Below are 23,990 nucleotides of genomic sequence, written 5' to 3'. Positions count from 1 at the left end.
TCCCTCTGTCGGCGTATCCTCTTTTCCTGGACCCAAGGGAATGTATGAATCCCAGAAATTCACCCGGGTGGAGAATGGCTTAAGAACTGACTTTGTGTTTATGCAGACTGCAAACTTGCTCTGCTCTCTGAGGAAAAGAGAAGTTAAATATTTACTCATGAAATAATCAGTATGTGCTGTCAGGCTTCGTCCTTAAAAGCCGTTTCTCAACCTTAAGAAGTATTCAAACTTAGCATCACCAAGAGTGGGCAAAGTGATAGCACGCATCTATTGAAATGATGCAAAGGGAAGTACATACACAACGTGACCTGTGTAGCATTTTTGCCAAAATGTGTAAGCTGAGTGTGATCATGATGGAAAAAAAACCAGACGAATCTGGACTGTGGAACATTCTGTGGACAAGTGGCCTAGACTTTTAAAAGATGTCAGCATCCTGAAAGGAAAATGAAAGGTGGGAGGACTGCTGTAGATAGAAAGGTGATGGGAGACGTCGTGGCCAAATATAAAGTGAGCACCTTGACTGGATCCTGGATCAAAAGATAGTAACAATAAGAGAGAACATTTTAGGGCCATGGGGGAAATTCAGCTATGGACTCTGGTCTATCAGAGATTGAAACAAGGTTATATTTCTTGGGTAAAATAATTTCATTCTGGTTATGCTGAAGAGCTGTCCTAGTTCTCAGGAAACATGCTGAATTCTCTGGAGGGGGAGTGTCATGATGTCTAAAACTTACTTCTAAATGGTTCATAAAATTATATATATATATATATATATATATAATGTATGTATACATATAGTGTGTGTGGGTACATGAGAGAGAGAGAGAGAGAGCAAATATTGCAAAATGCAAACAACTGGTGAATCTAGGTAAAGACTACATGAGTATTCATTTTACTATTTTTTCAGGCTTTATAGGTTTAAAACAAAATCTCTTTCCCAAGGTAGCACGTCAATACTTGAAAATAGCTGTTGCCTCTTTCAAAGTTCAGCCTTCTTAACAGGGTGCCTATAAGAACCCCCTGCGTGGCTTTTACGAAATCCACAACCTGAGTCCCCAGCCCACTCCGCGTGCCCCAGGAGATTTTGATTCAGCAGGTAAGGTGTGGGGCTCAGATATGCAGATTTTGAAAACTGCCTCAGGTAGGTGCTACGGTACACTTGAGGTTAGGAATCATGGGTCTGAGGTACCCTTGGATCCTGGATCCATCAGGAAGCAGCTGTGTAACTGTGCAAAGGTCAGCCAAACACTGAGCTCTGGATACATCATCTATAAAATGGGTACAATCATACTAAGCATCTCACAAGGCTGTGGTGCAGACGAAGGTGGTCTGTAAATACTTGTTTCCTTTCTTGCTTCACCTCATAGATCCCCGTCATCCCAAATTGACCTTATCTAAGTGAGTTTTACAAAATATGATTTCTTCCCTTTGCCACTGGCACAGTGTAGGGGGAACATTTGTCTCTGCTCATATTCCTTTAGATTTCCTGCTTTCCCCACTTTGGAGCAGAGGCTGGGGTATCTAGCATTTCTAAGCAATTCAGAAAAAGAACTGGCTTTCAGAAAGTTAAGAGCAACACTAAACTAGCTTTAGTTTACTAGTCTTGATGTTCTCCTTTGGATGGGTGAACCCTGAAACTGTAGCCACTACTATTAGCTTGGGATCCTGCGTTAACTCTGCATGACGACACTGTTGCTCTTGACTAAATGCCACTTGGATCACTAGCTGTGTCTTGAACCTGACCAAGGCTTGGAAGGCGTGGCTTCCAGTTCTGGATAAGTCACTCATCAGCCATGGGACTTTGGAGAAGTCTGGGCCTCAGTTTCATAAGCTGAGAAATGGAGACAGTGATAACCCATAACTCATCTACTTTATGTGGTTTAGGTGCAGCACTGTTTTGATAACTGTAAGACACTCAATTCAGCTTGGCATAGTTTTCTCCTTAAGGGCATAACCATGCCTTCCTTCTTCTTCTTTTTTTTTTTTTTTTTTACTATTATTAGTTTTAACCTGCCTCTGTATACACAAGCAGCAGTTAAGATGGCTTGCCCTCATCTCCATCTGCTTTGAGGTTCTGAAATTCTCCTTTTCGGATGGGTGGCCCCATGTCTTTGCCAGGAAGCACCTTCATCCTGGACCACCCCCAGGGAAGCATCCAGACTCCATGTCCCATAGCACCTGACACTGTGAGGGGTCAACAGCAGAGGTACCAGGGTCAAGCTGGTACAGATGTCCCCTTCCCCTTAGTTGGCTCAACTTACTGAATCCATTAACGTCCTGTGAGCTAGAGGAGAAGCCGGCGTCGTTGCGGCTGGTGCTGAGCTTGGTGGTGGGTTTGTCGGCCGAGGCCACGGGCCCCATCTCCCTCTGCGCTCCGCTCTGTGTTTCCTTCTGTTTCTTGGCCAGCTTCCTTTGGGACATGTGCAAGGGGAAAAAAAAATCACAGTCAGATGGTGACAGCTGCATCCAAGCGCTGGAAGATCAGACTGTTCCTTTTCCCCACCCATCATCCTCAACCCCCAAACCTGGTCCATTTTCCAGAAACAGAGTCAAGGCAGGTCCTTCAAGGTCAAGGTGGAATAAACCTAAGTCTTCCTGAAACTGCTAAAGGCCTCCATTCGCTCAGAAATATGACATTTATCCTGCCTCATCCTCAGCAATGGGCGTGTTCTTTACTTGAGCTTAAAATGGGAAATAATGAGATTTGCACAACACTTTCCTTACTCTCCCCTGACAGGGAAGAAGAGGCAGGGGGACCTTTCTGTTCCCATGGCTCTCAGAATGGAGCCTGGCCTTTCTCAGGGATTGAGCTCATGAAATAGCCCACCAAACAGAGGTAGATTGAAGTAGGGGCTGGTGTGGGCAGTGGGTGAGGGTGGGGGTGAGTTAGTCTTATAGCTCAAGAGGATAAAGGGTAAAGCAGAACTTGATGCACAGTTATTCCCACAGTGACCCTCAGAACCAGATGGGCATTTGGAATGGTGATGATGACGAAGTATAGCAGTGAGGCTCAAACTCGTGTAAATTAGAATCACTTAGAGAGCTGGAAAAGCACACAGATCCTAGACTCATACAAGTAGGACAGGCACTAGACCTTTGCCTGGCCACCAAGTTCCCCAGGTGATTCTGACACCAACCGCTGGAGGTTGAAACCATCAGCTTTGGCATCACACAGACCTGGGTCCATATCCTACCTCCATAGCCTGTGGCTGCATGATACAGGACAAGTTCCTTAACCTCAGTGAGTTCTGAATTTAACAGGCCAACCTCACAGGGATTAAATGAGAATTAAAGAGATAATGTGTTCGGAGCACAGTGCCTGGCACACAGTGAATGTTTAACACGTGGCAGCTGTTATTCTTGTTTTTGTATCATCACCACTGGTCCAACTGCATTCCACTGCTGGAATCCTCTCTCCGACAGTCTCTCTGTGGAATCCCATCTCCCCTGGATTACATCAAGTGATGGAGACTTTGGCACCTCACTGGGAGGCTGAGGGTTAAAAAGTTCTTTGTATGGATTTGAAATCTACTCCCTTTAAATGTCAACTACTGGGTCTCAGATTTATTGCCAGAGATATAAAAATATGACTAACCCCACTTGCATATGACAGTTTTTCAAATATTTCTAAATAAACAACTGAGTTTACCCAACATTTATGTATCTGAATACAGTAATTTTGTTCCTATGATATGTAAGCCTATGGGTTGCACATTAAATATCTGGAGGGTAAATTCTTCCAGGTCTCTTGCTCCATTTTTCACAGGACTTGACTTCCAATCCAATCTTGGTCACTCCTATTTCAACACGGAAAGGACATGTTTCCGTGATGTCCCAGAGAGGTCAAATTCAGCACCACCTAGGAAATATCCAAAGGTGAGCCCATCTGTTAATGAAACAGGCAGTTTCAAGAGGTAATGATCCCCCTGTCAGAGGAGGTATTAAATGCAAGGGTAAACCTAGGCTCAGAAGTATTTTAGAGGCTTTCATCTAGGATCACTTCTAGTTTGATGGTATTTTCCTTCACATGGAGTTGATCTAGCTGTAGACCACACAGAAGGATGGCCGATGGCATACTCAAGTGAGGAGAGAAAATGTATAAAAGGACTATTGACAAAGTGAGAAGGGTATAAGGGGAACCCAAGGAATAATACAGTGATAGGAGAGCTGTTCATCACCTGTGGGTCCAGAAGGACAAGCAGGGGAAACAGCAACCAGAACCCAAAAGGCATTGTGAAGAGTAGGCCACCTGTATAGAAGCAGTGAACTTCTCCCAAGGGATCCAGCCAGTCCTGAATGACCCCCACAGGGAGGGAACCAGAGGCACAGATTCCCTGACTACATCCTCCCTCCCCCATCTGACCTCCCAGAGTGGCTCACATTAGCTGAACCCAACCGGAAGCCAAAGGCACGGCATCCATTTAGATCTTGCTCTGTAAGCAGACAGCAGAGTAGAGAAGCGTGGAGAGTGAATCTGGATCCAGGAAGAGAAGAGCTTTTGTCTATCTGAAGACAAATGCAGACTAAAATGGAATTCCTCTTTTTCTTTCTTTTTTTTTTTTTTTCGTGGTACGCGGGCCTCTCACTGCTGTGGCCTCTCCCGTTGCGGAGCACAGGCTCCGGACACGCAAGCTCAGCGGCCATGGCCCACCCACGGGCCCAGCCGCTCCACGACACGTGGGATCTCCCCGGACCTGGGCACGAACCCGTGTCCCCTGCATCGGCAGGCGGACTCTCAACCACTGCGCCACCAGGGAAGCCCCCTCTTCTTTTATGTTTTTCCTTTTTAAAAAAATTTGTCTGGGGAAAGAAGGGCGCTCAGGAATAGAGGTGCATCTTTTTGGTTAAAAAGCTTTGGCCACAGGCATGCTGCTCCACTAGTGAAACTATTCCAGGCAGACAGAAAAACGACAAGAAATGAAGCATTCGGTCACTTGGGCCTTTTCTCACCATTGGCAGGCAATCGGCCAGCAGGCAGGGGGAACATCAAATGAAAGAAAAATGAGTAATTCTGCTACTGATGACATTTCAAAGTTTTATTCTTCATTTATTATCAAAAAGGAGTGTTTCAAAATGTATATGTGGAGCTTCTCTGGTGGCGCAGTGGTTAAGAAACCGCATGCCAGTGCAGGGGACACGGGTTCGCTCCCTGGTCCGCATGGATACCACATGCCACGGAACAACTAAGCTCGTGCGCCACAACTACTGAGCCTGCGCTCTAGAGCCCGCGTGCCACAACTACTGAAGCCCGCACGCCCAGAGCCCCTGCTCCGCAACAAGGGAAGCCACCGCAATGAGAAGCCCGCGCACCGCAACGAAGAGCAGCCCCTGCTCGCCACAACTAGAGAAAGCCCGCGCACAGCAACGAAGACCCAACACTGCCAAAAATAAATAAATACATACATTTATTTAAAAAAAATATATATGGGCTTCCCTGGTGGCGCAGTGGTTGAGAATCCGCCTGCCGATGCAGGGGACACGGGTTCGTGCCCCGGTCCGGGAAGATCCCACATGCCGCGGAGCGGCTGGGCCCGTGAGCCATGGCCACTGAGCCTGCGCGTCCGGAGCCTGCGCTCCGCAACGGGAGAGGCCACAGCAGTGAGAGGCCCGCGTACCGCAAAAAAATTAAAAAAAAAAAAAAAAAAAAAAAAAAAAAAAAAAAAATATATATATATATATATATATATATATATATATATATATATATATATATATATATGTGACCTTCTTAATCATAAATTTGAAAAGATATACAGCCGACCCTCTGCCTCCATCTGAGTTCTGGTGACACTGCCCCAGCAGGAAATAAAAGGAAATCCGATAAGAGAATTAACTTTCAAACTATAAATGAGCATGTACTGGAGGCTTTGGTATTTCCTTAGGGCAGAACTCCCAACCAATCTCATTCTATTCAGGGTAAGATAATATGGAAAGAGTTGTCTTAGGCACAAATCATTGGTCTCCAAAGGAACACACAAAAAAGGTCTTGCTGCATCTATGAAAAACGGCATTTTACAGAAATGTTTGGGTAGCTCTGAACCCCTGGATAAACATTTTTTTTCATGGAGCCTCTCTAAAACATAGCTATTTAAAAACTGGACAACTGAGTGGTAAAAATCTCAGGTTTTTACATCCTTAGTTTTTCACCCATGGTTGACACTATGTTTTCATGGTGATGATGACATTATGTAAAATTTTAAAATATGGAGACAGGTGTTTCAGCTAGAAAATGGAAATGGAAGGGATGTGGACGGAAATAAAACACAAAACCATACTTTTGGGATCTTATTCCAAATTTAATCACTAAAAACCCCCCTTAGTAATTTAGGAAAAATCATATTCATTCCTATAGTCATAGAGTTTAGTTGATCCTCCTCTCTCTTTTTCCTGAAGAGAGGGGAACATTCCAAACTTGTGAGTGGGGCATACAAGGCCTATGGCTCCAGGCTTCAACTCAGCCTTATTTCCCACACGTGTCTCCTTTTCGGAAACACCAACTACCTCATCTTCCTGTCCTAACCAGTCCTCAGTGTGCCCCCATTCTTCTCCCTGGGCCACCTCCTCTCCATCCTTCAAGGCTCAGTGGCGTTCAAATGTCACATCTTCTTTGAGGTTTCCTCTTGCTCCCTAAACAGATGTGTGGTTTTCTCTTCCGGGTTGACTCTCCCATTGAACACAAATTTACTTAGCACCTACACGTGCCAGTCTCTGCTAGATGTAAGAAGTTCATAGCGTCAAACACTGGACATGATCTTGACCTTCATAGAACACAGACACTAGAGGCAAGGACAGGCACTGAACAGGTACATACATAAATCGATATAAAATCACAAAGGTGATGAAATCCAAGAAGAAAAAATACATACAGCTAGGGGAGATGAGCAAATAGCTGGTCTGAACCCTGTCAGGAGATCAAGGAGGGCCTCGTTGCCATGTCAGCTAAGCACTTGACTAATCCAATTGCAGTGATTCAATCCTCCTACCCAGGAAGGCAAGAACCTCTTGGGTGAACCTCTTTCCACTTCCTGTACCTACTCCAATTTCTTGCTGAGTGTCTGGCACACAGCCAGAGCTCAATAAATTTGTTGTGCAAATTTATGTTTAAAAGTCTACAATCTGAAGTGTAGATAAGACTGTCATCCTACTCTGAGTACAAATTATAACCACTTAAAAAAAAGATATATGCAAGGAAAGAGGAAGAAAAAGCTGCATGAAATTAGTTTGTGACCTGAAATACTAGTTAATGAATTATTTTTGTCTAACCACTTAGCATTTCCTTCCTGGGGTGTTTGAAGAATTGATGGAATGTTCACAGAAGCCAGAGACTTCTTTCCCCCTCAGATCCCACAGAATAGCCATAGCTATAGAACGTTTTTTTAAAAAACCTCATATAAGATAGTCACATGATATATGGGATAGTCGCATAACTCATGCTGTCCTCAGAGCCCTCAAGACTCAAGCACTTGTGACTTCCAGAACTGGGAATTATTTCCTGCAGTTGTTCTGAGATTCCTGCCAATTGGGTCACACAATTTCACCAGCAGGGGGTACCAGAGCTGTTAAAAAGAGAGCATTGTACAAGCCTATCTATTCCTCTGCTGGGTCATCCCTAGAGCTGAAGAATGTTTTAAGACATAGCGATCCGAAGTTCCCTGCTTCTGACAGGTTGGGACAATGTGATGTGGCTGGTGGTATTCTTCCTTCTAACAGATCACTCGGAGGTGCCCCCGACTTTTGCTGGTTAGCTGAGCGAGGGTAGGTGGCCAGGGATGTGCCCACGATGGACCATGACTTCTGTGGTTTATCCTGACCACCACTCTTGATAAGGGAGGGTGGCAGGTGGAATGGCTCCACGGAGAGGACTGTAAGGGCTGTGAAAGGTTCTGGAATCATGCTCTGAGAGGAGAAGGAAGAGTGTCTGAAACAGGGATGTTTCTCATGGAGAGGGAATATTCTGGAATGCTCTCTTCACACACGTGACATCTGGCTCTGTGTGGTCCCAGGGGTCAGAATTAGAACCACCGCATTGGCTTGACACAAGGTAGAAATTTCTAGCAAAGTAGAACTGCTTGAGTCTCTTTTGGAAGTGCCTAGTGCTGAATTGCCCTTCCCACGTTTTCTTCTTTGGCAACCTTCTCTTCACCTTTTAGGGGCCACGTCAAAGTCCCCCTACTCTTAGAAGTCTTTGTCTCCTCCCTAAAGTTAGTAGTTTATTTCTCTTTGCACATTAATTGGTTGGAAAAATATTTAATGAGCACCTACTTTGTAGGTGGTTAGACAGAAGTGGCTGTTAGACAGCAGGAGACCATGATGTGAAAAGCCAGACGTGACCCCTGCTCTGTTTAGGCTTTTGGAAGTAATGAGCCCTCCATTACTGGAGGAGTTCACGGAGAGACTCAGAAACTACCTAGGAAAGAGGTGGTAGGGATTCCAGCATCTGGATCCTGCAAAATCCTTGAATATGTGGGTGGAGAACAGGAGACCCCTGGACAATTGAGGGAGAGTGTTGGTTCCATAGGGCTCTTCCCTGGATGTGAAGAGCCATGCCCACTTTCCAGGGGAGACACTGACCACGCACTCTTTCCTTTCTCCATAGGGTTTTCCCTGACCCATCCTCCATTGGCATCTCTGGACAGACTTTCCTGGGAAAACACAAAGGTTGGAACCCTGGAGCCAGTGAGATATCTCAGTCCATAGGAGGTAGACAAAGAAAACACAGCTGAAACTCTACTCCTATTAAAAGCCGGCATTGTGCTCTTTGAAGCTCAGACAGACACTTCTGTGCTGACATGATTGAATTTCTAATTAAATTTATACATCAGAAACTGGAAGGAGGAGGAGCTTAGACAAGTCATGCAGCATATCAGTGGACGCCACAGGACCCTAACCTTGCTTTCTGCCTGCCAGCTCAGGATACCAGTTCCAACTTTCCTCTACCTCTCCTTTTGGGATAAAACCAGAAGTGCAAGTTCAGTCCATGGTAACAATTCTAGCCCCTTATGAATGCAGCAAGACCTCATTAATCCAAACTCCACTAACTCAGAATAACTGTAATTGAGGCAGAGGCTGGGCTACTGCACAGCAGAGTTGATAGTGTAAACGAGGATATGGAAAAGTGCAGGATTAAAAGGAGAACACACCACTTTCCCTTCTTTCAGGAGGCAGGATGGCACAGCAGTTAACATCAACTTTGGTGCCAGACAGCCTGGCATCAAAACCTGGCTCCATCTCAGACTAGCTGTGTGAGTTCTTGCAAGTTACACATGCCTTTGCATGTCAGTTTCCTCCTGTCTATAGAATTGCAGGTAGCAGCAGTGCTCCCAGGGAAGGGAAAGTGTTTGTGAAGATTAAATGGTGTGTAGTTCCCGAAGCATTTTCCCCAGTGCATGGTACACAGTAAGCACTCAATAAATGCTCTCTGGTTATCTTTTAAATATAGGAAACAGCCATGTTGATTTAAATGGCCTCATTATTTATTAAATATGAATCCTCTTAAATAGATACCCTGAAGAATGGCTTTTCTCTAAAAACATTCTTTGACGTGTTCTACGGCCGTGCTTCTCAACCTTGGCTGCACAAATCATTTGGGGAGCTCTAAAAATTACTGATGAGATTCTAATTTAAATGGTCTAGGGTGCAGCCTGGGCATTTGGGTTTTTAGAAGCTCTCCAGGTGGTCGTCATGTGCCACCAAGCTTAAGCACCACCGATGTAGAACACTGATTTCTCCAAGTAATCTCTGGACCAGCAGTATCGGCTTCACCTGGGAACATACCAGAAATGCAGTTTCTCCAGCCCCACCCCTGACCCATGAATCAGAAACTCCAAATGCGTAAAAAGCACTCCAGGCACTCCTAATGCATGCTGAAGTGTGATATCCCCGTTGTTGAGAACCTACTCTTCAGCTGACCTGAATTATTGAAGAGTCCCTATCACGGTGGAGGACCAGGACCAGGAGGTAGGACACCTGGGCGTCAGCCTCAGGTCTCCAAATACCTCACCGAGTTACCAGGGACACACCGTTTCCACTTTCTGGTATTGACTTCAATATAGGGGGGAGCTGGCATCTGAGAACCACAGCAAGAACTGATGCTTTTTAAATGACCGTTACCGGTTGAACTGTGTTCCCCTAAAAGATATATTGAAGTCCTAACTTCTGGTACCTGTGAATGTGACTTATTTGGAAATAGGGTCTTTAAAAAAATAATAATCTCAAAAAGTTTATTGCCTCTTTACAAAATTAGATATTTTACTTTAGAAATATTTTACTAATATGACAGGAAAAAAGTCATTACCATTCGTTTTGTTCACTCATATCCATTCTTCGCAACCTCAAGTTAAAAAGGAGATACAATTTTAGAAAAATATGAAAAATTATGAAGTGTTTCCTTAATAAGATAGCGATTTCTAAAACTTCGCCCAAAATCCTACTGAAATATTTATAATACAGAGAAAAAAGGGAAAACCCACAACTGTTCTCAAGTTTTCTAGAAGCAAAATTGGTGGCCAATGCAGGCTTGGAAAAAGGGTCTTTACAGATGTAATCCAGTTAAGGTGGCCCTAACCCAGTATGACTAGTGGTCTTACAAGGAGAGGGGAATTTGGACAGAGACGCACGGCTGTCCTTACACAGCTGTGTAAGGACAGAGGCGGAGAATGGAGTGAGGCAGCTGCAAGCCAAGGAATGCTGAGGATTTTACAGCCATCACCAGCAGCTGTGAACAGGCAAGAAGGATTCTGCTCAGAGCCTCTAAGGGAGCCTGACCCCCACTGACACCTTGATTTCAGACTTCCAGCCTCCAGAACTGTGAGAGAATACATTTAGTTGTTTTAAACCATCACCTTATTGTGGCAGTCTTACGAAATGAATACAATGACCATGAAACAATAAATCCTAAATTTACTGTATTTATTTAATAAACATGCATATAGCACTTAATCCTTTCCAGGCACTATTTAAGGCTATCACACTTCTTGAATTCTCTTAATAACTCTAGGAGATTGATAGTATTACTAACCCCATTCTGTAGATGAAAGAATGAGGCAGAGTTGAAGTGACTCACCGAAATCCACACATGCTTTAAGAGATAGAGCTGGGGGCTTCCCTGGTGGTGCAGTGGTTAAGAATCCACCTGCCAATGCAGGGGACACGGGTTCCATCCCTGGTCCGGGAAGATCCCACATGCCACGGAGCAACTAAGCCCGTGCGCCACAACTACTGAGCCTGCGCTCTAGAGCCCGCAAGCCACACGTACTGTAACCTGCACGCCTAGAGCTCATGCTCCGCAACAAGAGAAGCCCCCGCAATGACAAGCCCGTGCACCGCAACGAAGAGTAGCCCCCTGCTTGCTGCAACTAGAGAAAGCCCGTGCGCAGCAACGAAGACCCAGTGCAGCCAAAAATAAATAAATAAATAAATTTTAAAAAAAAAAGAGAGCTGGGGTTCAAACTCAGGCAGTCAGGCCTCTGAATGTTCTTTAAGATTCCTTGTGATGTCACGCTAAGCCAAGGACCCACACATGTATACCCTTGTCCCAAAGCTTTCTCAGCTGGCTCCTTGCCTCTCCAGGCAAACAGACAGTGACACATATAAGCACATACATGCAGCCAGAAAGTTGACATTCGTATCCACTCACATCCTTTAGGCATTACACACCCTGTCTGCTCATTACCTCTGTTAGATACTAATCCTGGAAGATAACTGGTGGGTCCTTCCTCTCCTACCCCCATCACCCTACCTTGGGGCTTCTCCATGCTCCCACCAGGATCGCAAAGTTACAGAAGCAATAGTGGCACATCTTATCACAGTTCAGAAGGTCAAGGGACCTTGGCCACCACCTCTGACACCTCCATCTCTCTACCTTCTTGCTTTCCATGTCTGTGCCTCTACCTGCCTCTGCTTTTATTCTCGGCCTGTGGCTGCCTCTCTGTCTTCCTTGCCTGGGTGGGCTCTCTTTCCACTAAGGACAAGAGTCAGACCCAGTCTGACCATCCTGTGGAGCAGGGCAGGGGAATCTGCATAGCAGAGGACCTAAGACAGACGCAAGGCCCTCCTGCTGTTGGGTACATGGCCACACTACCCCTTAGGTCCTCAAGCAGAGCCTAGTGGGAACAGCATCGGCTCTGGAACAAGACTGCCTGAGTCCAAATCCTGGCTCCACCGTTTACTGGTTATGTAGCCTTGGACAATTACTTCGCCTCTTTGTAACTCAGTTTCCTCATCTGTTAAATAGGGATAATTATTGTGAATTCTCACAACAACCATTTGCAGTAGATGCCGACTTATAAAGTACTTACAATAGGATCTGTCACCTACCAAACAAGCTCCGTATAAGTGTTCGTTAAATACTAGGCAATGGGAAGGAAATAACTGCTTCAAAGGAACATGAGGACAGAACCTATGGCACAGACAGTGGGAACTTCCCTGAATGCTTTCAGACCACTGGTCTCTTGAACCCCTGGGCTAGGCGAAATGCCCTCTGTTCTTGGTGTTGTGGAAATATCACGGACCTTGGCCCCAGGCTAAACCTGGTTCTAAACAGCTGTGTGATCATGACTGTGTCTCCGTCTCTACGAGGCTCATGTGTAGAAAGGTATTTGATAAGCCCTATTTCACAGTTACTAGGATGATTAGAAATAATATGTTAACTCCCTAGCATGGTCTTTGGCCTATAACAGACACTCAGCAAATGCTATTTCTTTTTCTCCCCCTTCTTCATACTGGCCATCTGCATTACTTCTTCCTTGCTTTATTTTAATTTTAACTTGGTGTTTGATCTGTTCCCTGAGATGAGCACTCCAGGGAACCAAGGTAACTACTGAATACGTTTTCTTCCTGTGCCCCTTTCGATCCATCCATACCTTGCACTTATTTGACTATAAACCAAGCCAGATACTCGGACAGATACTTTTCTCCCAGTCACTCTTTGACCCTCAGTTTCAGGCCATTACAAGTTACAGAATCTTGAATTCTCCGGGCTAGAAAGTCATGTTCCCACCCCAGCTGGGAGAACCCCTGCAACACCCCCAGCAAGTGTATGTCCCCCTCTCCACCCCCGTGACTGTCCAACTCCAGAGGCAAGGACTCATCACCTCTTCAGGCAGCCCCTTCGAGGTCCCTGTATGAGGATTAGTCTCTGAGCTGAGGCTGAACTGAACTCTGCCTCTTGTTTCTTATGCCCTCTTGGACACCCGTCGATGGTCTGCCTGCTTTTCACATCTAGCCTGTGCACGGATGAACTGATGGCTATCATCTTCCAAACTTTATCCCAAGCAGCCTCTCCCAAGCAGTCTCTCCTGATCAGCGAGGCTCTGTGTTCCTTCCCCAGCTCAGCCAACCTCCTTCTGCATTTCACACCCCTGTGCCCGCACCTCTTCTCAGATCTCAACCCAGGGCTCCCAGGGGTGCTCTCTCTTTTACCCCCAGCCCACTCCAGACCTCTACTCCCCATCCAGAAATCACTCCTGCTTGCCAGATGGTCAGCCTCCATGGTTATGTCCCCTGCTAGACTGTCACCGCAGGGGCAAGGTCCATGCCGGCCTTGTTCACCTTGTGCAGATAGGGCTTTGCACAGACAGGGCCCTGCACAGTTTTGGGCACAAGCAGGTCCTCAGTACACGCTTGTTGAATTAATGTATTAACAGGTAATCACAAACCCTTCAAGTTCCATCGCAAACCCCACTTCTTCCTGGAGGCATTTTCCGGCATCTCCCTTATAGGACATACCTCACTTCTGTTTTACCTCCTAGTCACTGGCCGGCTCACTCCCATGGCCCCTCATGGTAACAATTTGCATAATATGCATATTAGTGCATATATGTATTTCCTCTAGCACCTAGTTCAGCACTTGGCACCATGTTGTAAAAGCTTGAAAACTGTTTACTGATGAAATGAATGAACGGATGGCACTTTTTTTTTTTTTTTTTTTTTTTTTTTGTGGTACGCGGGCCTCTCACTGTTGTGGCCTCTCCCGTTGCGGAGCACAGGCTCCGGACGCGCAGGCTCAGCGGCCATGGCTCACGGGCCCAGCCGCTCTGCGGCATGTGGGATCTTCCCGGACCCGGGCACGAACCCGTATCCCCTGCATCGGCAGGCGGACTCTCAACCACTGCGCCACCAGGGAAGCCCACGGATGGCACTTTTAATTCATTTCTCATTGCTCCATTCCGTATTTGAGCACCCTCATGACGTAGGCTTGACACTCTTAATCTACTTCTGCACAAAGTGTTGGACTTGAACGGGGTTCTACTTGCTATTCTACAAGTTGGCCTTTTGCTGCAGATGGTGCATGGCAGTGATTCTCAAACCTGAGGGTACATCAGAAGCACCTAGGAAGCATGTTAAAACAGGGGTGGTTGGGCTCCACTCTCAGAGTTTCTGATTTGGTGAGCACGAGGTGAGGCCTGAAAATTTGCATTTCCAACTCCCTAGGAGATGCTGGGACTATCCTTGGAGAACTACGGGTCTGTGAGATGTCATCTCCTGCCCCATGGGGGAACCCGTGCCATTTATCTGCTGTCTTTTCACCCTTGGTCACCTGAAACCTTATTCCCATCATCCACCCCATCCCATTTCTCCAAATCTGCCAGTAAGCGTAATACACCCTTTAGTCGAGGATTCCCATTTTCCTGGGACTTTATTCTAATACAATAATAGTAAAAAGGGGGAATACACATATTATGTAGATAATACTGGAAAACCCAGCTTCGTATATGCCAGGCGTTCTCAACGGTTGGCACTACTGACATTTTGGGCAGGATAATTCTCTGCTGTGCACGCTGATATTCAGCTGCACCCTTGGCCTCCACCTAACAGGTGCCAGTGGCTCCTCCCACCCCCAGCTGTGACAATCAAAAATGTCTTCAGACACTGCCCAATGTCCCAGGGGTGGGGGGTAGGCAGAACTGCCCCGTGCCTGACTGAGAACCACCGGTATATACACAGGAACGTAATCGTTTACCAGTTAGTAAATACCACCATGTGTTAGGTGCCTTCAAAGATTACCTTCTGTAATCCTCACAGCAACACTATAAAGTGGTGATTATTTCCTTTCTTTTATAAATGAGGAATCCGAGGCCCAGAGGGTTAATCCTAAACTCCTAAAACAGGTAAAGGGACCAGGTGGGATTGGAGGCCCCCATTCCTCAGCCTACAGGGCCCTGCTTGCTCCCACAGTCTGCTCTGTTTCTTCTCCTGGACAGCAAACGATCAGTTACAGCCTCATGACTGTCTAACCGTGGGGGGCCGGTTCAGTAAATTATGGTGTGTCCCCTGGATGGAATATTATACAGCTATTAAAATGATGGACTGTCATTAAAAATGATTACTATATAAAAACATCAAAAAGTGCTAACTGGATCACATTAAGTTAAAAGAAAAAAAAACCTGGAAAATAAAACTGTGTCTACATTGTGATTATCACTAGGAGAAAGTATATCTAAGCTGATGCGTTAGACTGAAGGTATTAAGGATAATTTTCCTTTCTTAAACTTCGATATTCATTATTGTTATCAGAACGTCTTTACGATCATTATTTTTAAGTAGCAGCAGGGTAATGAAATTCAAGATGTCAGCTTTGTCATAGTTCCATCTTCCACCTGAATTAGTGGAATTCAGGCCACTCTAAATCCTCGAGTAAGGCAGGGTTTTGGCACACTCTTTACTCTCCCAGCCCCCCACAGCGCCGTTGCATGTATGTTTCTGAACTAGAACATCTCTCCTTGAACGGTACAGTTTCCTGCGAGCTCAGCCAGCTGGAAGCAGAGAAGAAAGTGGCTCTGAAGGCAGCGGTGTGGATCACTCGGGGAGCCAGGGCTGTTAGGAACACACCGTTTTCGAACAGCAGATGTGTCCGTCTGTCAGAGGGTGCTGAGCAGTGCACTGGTCTCATGCATTATGCATCGAGAGTGGCCTGGAACGCTGGCCTGGCCATGTGGGAGAAGTCTTGCATAAGGAACATCTGATGAATTGATTGGAATGTCAAAATGTCATTAAGGATAAATGAGTGGATGTGTTACTCCGGCTGTAAGAGGCAGTGCCAGCAAGACGACAGACAGCCAGCGGGCTGCCCAAGACAGACGGCGTTTGCAATGGAGATTCATGGTCTTTATGCAATGTGAGGCGCTTTGCGGGGAGAAGAATAGACAGAGATGCTCCAGCACTTAAGCACTGTAAAATCACAAGCATGAGATAAATTAATTAGTGAACGCTAGGAAGGCGCCTGGTCTGTCTGTACTCCTGGGGAAAGCCAGGATGGATGGCACTGGGCTGGAGATGATGGGTCTCAACACCAGCCTCCTAAAGAAGGCAACTGAATTTATTGTGCAGTCATAAACCGCAGCTGATGGAAAGGTATGTCTGGTCTGCATTTGTTTTTTTCATGGGTACTGTTTCTGTCTCCAGCGCCAAGCTCTTTGTGTCTGTGGGTCAAGTGTCTTAGGTGACTCCGGGGAGACCCAGAACGGCTACCACTTGCTTCTAACGCCACCATGGGCAAAGGTGGGGGTGTTGATGGTTACCGTGATCCTTCAACCCAGGGGAAAACTCTCGGGAAGCCTGACTTCCCCTGTGGCATCCTATGCAGGGGGTAGTCCTTCCTCCGGTGATGGGAGGCTCACTATGTCACATTCAACCTGTTCTGCTGTTGGACAGGCATTGTTAGAAAGTTCTTCTTCATGCCTCTCCAGCATCTTCCTCCTTGTAAACTTAACAACTAAAACAACGAGAATAGCTAATGCTCCCTGAGCATTTGCTAGGGAGCACAGTCGGGCTTCTGCCTTATCTTGTAGCCTGCTCATACTGCAGTGTAGGGGACAGAAGACCAGAGAAGGGGAGAAACATGCTCAGGACTACATAGCTAGTATATGGCAGAGCCAGACCCAAACCCAGGTCTGCTTAAAAATAAGTCTTAACATCTTAACTATCACACAAATATAAGTCCCATAACCTCCTAACAGGGTCTGGCTTTTAGAGCAATACAGAACATGAGAAGGCAAGAACTAACACTTTGAACATGTGTTGGGTGCTTTGCTAAGTACCTGGCCTGTGTTAGCCTACCCCATCTTTCATGCAATAGCCTTGTGTTTGTGAAGTAAGTTACTATTTCTCCACCCGAGACCTCTCTTTTCTTGTCTTTGTTGGTTTGTTTCTACGTACATTTATTTTTTATATACAAAAGTCAGTCTCATTTCTATGTATTAACCACGAGCAATTCGAATATGAAATAAAAAGAACAGTACCATTTACAATAGCACACACACAGAAGAAACATTCAGGTATAAATCCACCAAAATACGCATGGGACCTGCATGCCAAAAACTACAAGAGGGAGATGAAAGAAACCAAAGTAGATTGCTAAGATGACAGATCTCACTAAACTGATCTACAGATTCAATGCAAGCCCAATCAAAAGCCAGTAGGATTTCTTGCAGACATCCACAAGCTGATTCTAAAATACTATTGCACATTTATTTTTCAAGAAAGAAGAGGGGAAAAAAGCCTTCAAACCTTCACTGTTCAGAAAATGAAACCTGACACCTGTTGTCATATTAAATATCGTAATCATTGGGTACATTTTTCAATAAAATTATTTCTCTATGTCTGGCATAGCTGAATTTGAATAAAATCCTCTCCACGGCACAACCCTATTTATAAGACATTTTAAACAAAAACACGTTAGGAGACAAAAGGTTGCTCTGTAAAATTAAAAGTGAGACTCGAGAGGCCTGTTTTTTAAAAAAGTCATAAAAACAGCCTTAACCCCATCCTCTCTTTAATCTTGGCCCTTATTTCTCCAGTGCAGAATATAAAAGTCATACAATTCTAAAAAGATGAATGATCCTGTTCCTGTTTGACTCTTGTCCCTTTTATACAGTGAGTATATTAAAAGGAATGAAGTGGTTGGTACAGGTTTCCCCCCGCCCCCCACCCACCCCCATTACAATTTGGAGCAATGATTATACACCTTCAGGTAGGGACCGACTCTGGACCTTATTCATCTTTTATCTCACCAGGTCTGAGAGGGTGTAATCCTTATCAGTTTTGGTGCCTTATAAAGTCACCTCCTTCAGAATTCTCCTCACACCCACCTCCCAACCCACGATAAGAACACAGCACCAGTAATTGGCAACTCTCTGTTCCATGGATTTCTTTCTTTAGGTAGCCTGTGCCCTGGTCAATCTGGTGAGCCTTCATGTCCTTACACTTAAAAATGACATTTCCTCACCAGAGTGACTCAAAAATTTCATGAGATACCTACATGAAAGTACTTTGTAAACTGCAGAAACATGAGTGGACATAATAATAGAAAACAAAATGCAATAATAATAATAATAATAATAATACAATGTACCGAGCATCTACAATGTACCAGACACAGAACCAGATGTTGTACATGCATTGTATTATCTTATGTAATCCTGGTAAATCCCCTCCAAATTTGGTATTATTGTCCCGCTTTTGTAAGATGCAGAAACAGAGGCTCAGAGAAGTCAGGTTAGAAAGTAGTAGGGTCCAGGATTCTAATCCAAGTGCAGTCCATGCTCTTTCACTACAGTGCTGCTCCTAGGTTTTAAGTATTATATTCCTCACCATTCAGAGCTAATGCAAAGTGCTGTTTAAAACCCTTAAGGAGTGGGAGATGAGATTACAGAAGTATGATTTATTGAGCAAACTGCCCCCAGCCTAGAGGGCCGGACACCTGCACAGCAATATAGTGGATGTATACACTTTGAATCAGCCATGGATCTCCTGGAAAAACCTTAGATCCCACATTTTCATGGTAGTTTTGCTGTGTAAAGCAAAGACAAGACAAAAGAATGTACTAAATTCCACATCAACCATATCTGAGGTTAGATTTTTCATCAGAAGTTCTCTCTCTCATCAGTAGATGTCCAAATAATAAATGACAGGGAAGCAAGAGAAAAGTAAAAGAAAGTATAGGCAGTCTTAGCTTTTCTCCATTTCTAGAAAAGTGCACTGTCATTAAGCTGTTTTCCAAAACAAAACGAGCCTTCTTTAATCCTGAGGCTTCAACTTGGTTTATAACCTTAATAAAACCATACTTTCACTCTTTACAAAAATTAAATCCTCCCATCTACTCAGGGCTCTGTGGTGACCTAAATGAGAAGGAAATCCCAAAAAGAGGGGATATATGTATACATATAGCTGATTCACTTTGCTGTACAGTAAAAACTAACACAATATTGTAAAGCAACTATACTCCAATAAAAATTAAAAAAAAAATTAAACCCTCCCAGTAAAAACAGGGTACTGGCCACACTAACCTTTCAATTTTTCCCCTTACAAAACATGGGTGGCTGTCATATGCCCAATAATTCCCACTTAGAATGTTCTGCACAGTGGTTCAAAGGCACTGCAAGGAAAAACTGCTCCAGAAATTAACTTATTTACAAAACAGAAATAGACTCACAGACATAGAAAACAAACTTGTAGTTACCAAAGGGGAGGGGACGGGATAAATTAGGAGTTTGGGATTAAAATATATACACTACTATATATGAAATAGGTAACCAACTAGGACCTACTGTATAGCACACGGAACTCTATGCAATATCTTGTACTCAGCTACAATGGAAGAGAATGTAAAAAAAGAATATATATATTTATATATACGTATAACTGAATCGCTTTTCTGTACACCTGAAACTAACAGAACATTGTAAATCGATGATATTTCAATAAAAATTTAAACAAACAAAAAACTTGCCCCAGAAAGAAGCTCATCCAATGTTCTTTAATTCTGATAAAAAGATTTCATAAGAAGTATTGAGATTCTTGAGGTTTCATTAATGAACAAATATTTCTCAGGAGATTGATTGTGGCTGAGGGGTCTTTACTCCACCATACACCTGTGTGAGGAGTAACTGTTATGAGAAATTAAATGCTATTTTTCAAGTGTGTCTGGGGCATTTTCACCATTTATTAAATGGCTTCTACATACTTATGAACAACATAAGGACTGTCTACCTCAATATCTACAGGGAGGAAGCAGTGCCATCAAATAGCGTGTTATCTTCTACAGACTCTGCCCTCCACACTCAGGTTCCAACATTTTAACCAGAGGTGTGTCTATCTGATGATCCCGTGGGGTCAAACTCTCCTCTGAGGTTCTGGGTTAGGTGGCCAGACCAAGCCCTCATGCTAATCTTCCAAATGCCTATCTTCCAGGACCCTGGATTCTCAAACTCTCCCATACGAGTGGTTCTCAACGATGGTTTCATATTAGAATAATCTGGGGAACTTTAAAACGTCTAGGTACCACTTGAGACCAGTGAAATCAGTTCTCTAATCTTTCTTTATAGGTTCTGGCCTGTGCTCCCCTCCCTCTTTGACTGCTCTCCTTAAAACATACTCCAGTTCCTCTGAGCTCTGTTCCCAGGAAGGAGGCAACATTCCTGGAGAGACTGTCCAGAGTAGAGTAGCCTCTTCTCCACTTGGAGAACCATGCCTCTTCTAAGGCAGCTTTTGGCAGCCACATCATAAAGGACAAGCCTGTCCCCCAGCCCCTATAGTTAGAAATATCGTGACAGCCCTTCCAGTTTCAACTGCAGCCTTTTCTCTTCTCACTGGCCTATAAAATCTTCTTGTGTTAAAATGACATTGTCAACCCGTGTGGTTTATTTTTGCCAGAATCATTAGCTGACTCTGACCCCTCGCTGAAATCAGCAGGGATAGAGACCAGGAGGAGGGGTGTCCTATCCAATTGCTCAGAGGAGAATTTTTCTAAGTTTAAGAAGCACCATCTACAATTGCCCTACTTCGTTCTATTTGGCAAATTCTTCTTTCATTAACGTACGTTTGCAAGCTAAAAAACTCTATCTTCCCCCATCCCTGACACACCCAACCACTGCTACGGTCTAGCTTAGCTCTCTTTCACGTATTTACAACATTATTTTATAACTGTTTGTTAACATGTCCAAGTCACCTTTTAAGCTCCTTGAGAGAAAGGTATTTCTTTTTAAATACTTAACACCTAGCTCAGTGCCCAGCACAAAGGAATTGCTCAATAGATGCTCGTGAATGAAAGAATATGTCATTTAAACATCACGGCTGTTCTGAAATGCAGGCGTTATTACCCCAGTTTTACAGATGAGAAACTAAGGTTGAGATGGAGTTAACTGACTTAACTGAAACTGTGAAGCCAGAATGCCCAGGGCTCTTTCCTACATGGTACAGAAACCTGTCTGCTATCTTGCTAAGTACCTCCAAGCCCAACCAGACAACTAGGTAATAAGTGGGAAAGCACTTTGGAAGAGATAAAGCTGTATATACAAACAAGATGTAATCATTATCGTCATCATCAACATTGCAAAGCTATCACTAAAGCACTTCCTTCCATTAAAAGCACTCTGCCAAAACACTTAGAAAGGCATTTTCCACTTTGTGCACCTCAGCATCCCATCTTCGCTACAGCCCCAGCTGCAAGAGTCATTCTCAGTTTGGGGACGTCTGCTGAAGGCAAGTGCTTTTAAGGGGGGCACTTCTGACCTTAGTTCTCTGCTCTGGCTGGTTCAGCAACAGGTTCTTACTACACTCTTCTGGGACACACCAGGAGCTCCCCCAGGCAGGAGCTATGTATTTAGATGCTCACAGCCCTCCTGCCCAGCAAAGGCACAGGTGAGAAGCAAATGCCTATGAATGAATGATTGCCTAAGGAAGGACTTTTCAGAGTTTACTTATCATCAGTGGTTAACAAAGTGGTGACCCAATTAGTTTGTATACAAAGTGTCCGTGGGCAATGAAGTATGCATGTTCAAGGGTGGGCGGGGGGCATATACATACTCAGATTAACTTGTCTCCAGTGACCAAATTGAATTGGGGTGTCACAGGTTGGGTTCCTGGAAATTCGACTCTGAGACAGAGATTAACATGTAGGGGATATGTTAGGAGGAGCTTCTGGAGACAACATCTGTGGAAGGGAAGGGGAGGGGAGGTTAGGGGAGAGAAGGGAAGAGGAGGAGAGGGGAGAGTAGGGGAAGAGAGGGGAGGGGAAAGGGAGAGAAAGGGAGGGAAAGGAAGGAAAGGAGGAAAAGTGGGCAGAAGGGGAAGCTGAATGGAGATGTAGCTGCAGTGATGGTTTAAGCCAGCCCCATGGGAAGCTCTGACACTGGACTGACTTTTACACCCCTGTAAAAGTCAGCTATTGACCAGCTACTGGATGAACTTGGGTGAGGCAGCTCTGAAGATCAAGAAGTCCCAAAGGAGGCTGTTATCCAAGAGTTGTCTGCCAGCAGCAGTTCTAGCAACTGGGGTGGGGGGAGGGTAAGTCCATTCTTGAAGGGCGATCTGGGTAGGACATCACAACACTGTCCATAGAAACTCCTCTTTCCAACCCTATTTCACTAGGTCATGCCTCTCTGTCAGCAGAGAATTCTCCCACTCTTTTAACTTCTTTATAAAGCTCAGATGTATTTACAGAATAGAAGCATTTAGAATCACACATCTTTCAGGACTTCCCTGGTGGCACAGTGGTTGAGAATCCGCCTGCCCATGCAGGGGACACAGGTTCCATCTCTGTGTCCGGGAAGATCCCACATGCTGCGAAGCAACTAAGCCCGTGTGCCACAACTACTAAGCCTGCGCTCTAGAACCCACGCGCTGCAACTACTGAGCCCACACGCTGCAACAACCGAAGCCCACATGCCTAGAGCCCACGCTCCGCAACAAGAGAAGCCACCGCAATGAGAACCTGCACAAGGCAACAAAAAGTAGCCCCACTTGCTGCAACGAGAGAAAGCCCATGCACGGCAACAAAGACCCAATGCAGCCAAAAAAAAAAAAAAAAAAAAAAATGGTTCTGAAGAACCTAAGGACAGGAATAAAGACACAGATGTAGAGAATGGACTTGAGGACATGCAGAGGGGAAGGGTAAGCTGGGATGAAATGAGAGAGTGGCATGGACATATATACACTACCAAATGTAAATAGATAGCTAGTGGGAAGTAGCTGCATAGCACAGGGAGATCAGCTCAGTGCTTTGTGTCCACCTAGAGGGGTGGGGTAGGGAGGGTAAGAGAGAGATGCAAGAGGGAGGGGATATGGGGATATATGTATACGTATAGCTGATTCACTTTGTTATAAAGCAGAAACTAACACACCATTGTAAAGCAATTATACTCCAATAAAGATGCTAAAAAAAGAAAAAAAAAATTTTAAAGATACTAGCGCGGCCATTATGGAAAACAGTATGGAGGTTCTTCAAAAAACTAAAAATATAATTACCATATGATCCAGCAATCCCACTCCTGGGCACATACCTAGACAAACTATAATTCGAAAAGATACATGCACCCCTATGTTCAAAGCAGCACTATTCACAATAGCCAAGACATGGAAACAACCTAAATGTCCATTGACAGATGAATGAATAAAGAAGATAAGGTACATATATACAATAGAATATTACTCAGCCATCAAAAGAATGAAATAATGCCATTTGTAGCAACATGGATAGACCTAGAGATTATCATACTAAGTGAAGTAAGTCAGACAGACAAAGACAAATACCATATGATATCGCTTATATGTGGAATCTAAAATACAATACAAATCAACATATCTACAAAACAAAAACAGACTCACAGACATAGAGAACAGCCTTGTGGCTGCCAAGGGGGAGAGGGGCTGGGGAGCGATAGACTGGGAGTTTGGGATTCACAGAGGCAAACTATTAATATAGGATGGATAAACAACAAGGTCCTACTGTATAGCACAGGGAACTATATTCAGTATCCTGTGACAAACTATAATGGAAAAGAACATATATATATATGTACAACTGAGACATTTGCTGTACAGAAGAAATCAACACAACATTGTAAACCAACTATACTTCAATACAATTAAAAACAAATAAAGATACTAGAATTTTCCAGGCATGGAAGGTGGGCAGGCATTCCAGGAAAAGGGCATTGCAGGTACAAAGGTGGGACAGTTATATCAGGCTGATGTGAGGATCAGGAGAGGAGTTG

The 23,990-nt window shown here is 44.5% G+C and overlaps 1 protein-coding gene across 27 annotated transcripts in view; it reads right to left on the bottom strand.

Moving 5' to 3' along the window:
- The window catches only part of PTPRT (protein tyrosine phosphatase receptor type T), a 1,303,183-nt gene that overhangs the window by 123,578 nt on the left and 1,155,615 nt on the right, over positions 1-23,990 (bottom strand). For 19 of the 27 annotated variants that reach the window (XM_067013240.1, XM_067013236.1, XM_067013218.1 and 16 more), the window contains one exon: positions 2,262-2,410. In XM_067013240.1, the coding sequence (XP_066869341.1) occupies positions 2,262-2,410 (149 nt within the window). Of the gene's footprint in view, positions 1-2,261; positions 2,421-23,990 lie in introns of all 27 variants that reach the window. The other 8 variants (XM_067013228.1, XM_067013229.1, XM_067013215.1 and 5 more) reach the window with 1 other exon arrangement.

The sequence above is a fragment of the Kogia breviceps genome, chromosome 14 (assembly GCF_026419965.1).
Source record: "Kogia breviceps isolate mKogBre1 chromosome 14, mKogBre1 haplotype 1, whole genome shotgun sequence".
Classification (NCBI taxonomy): Eukaryota; Metazoa; Chordata; class Mammalia; order Artiodactyla; family Physeteridae; genus Kogia; species Kogia breviceps.
This window is presented reverse-complemented; position numbering and strand designations above follow the sequence as displayed.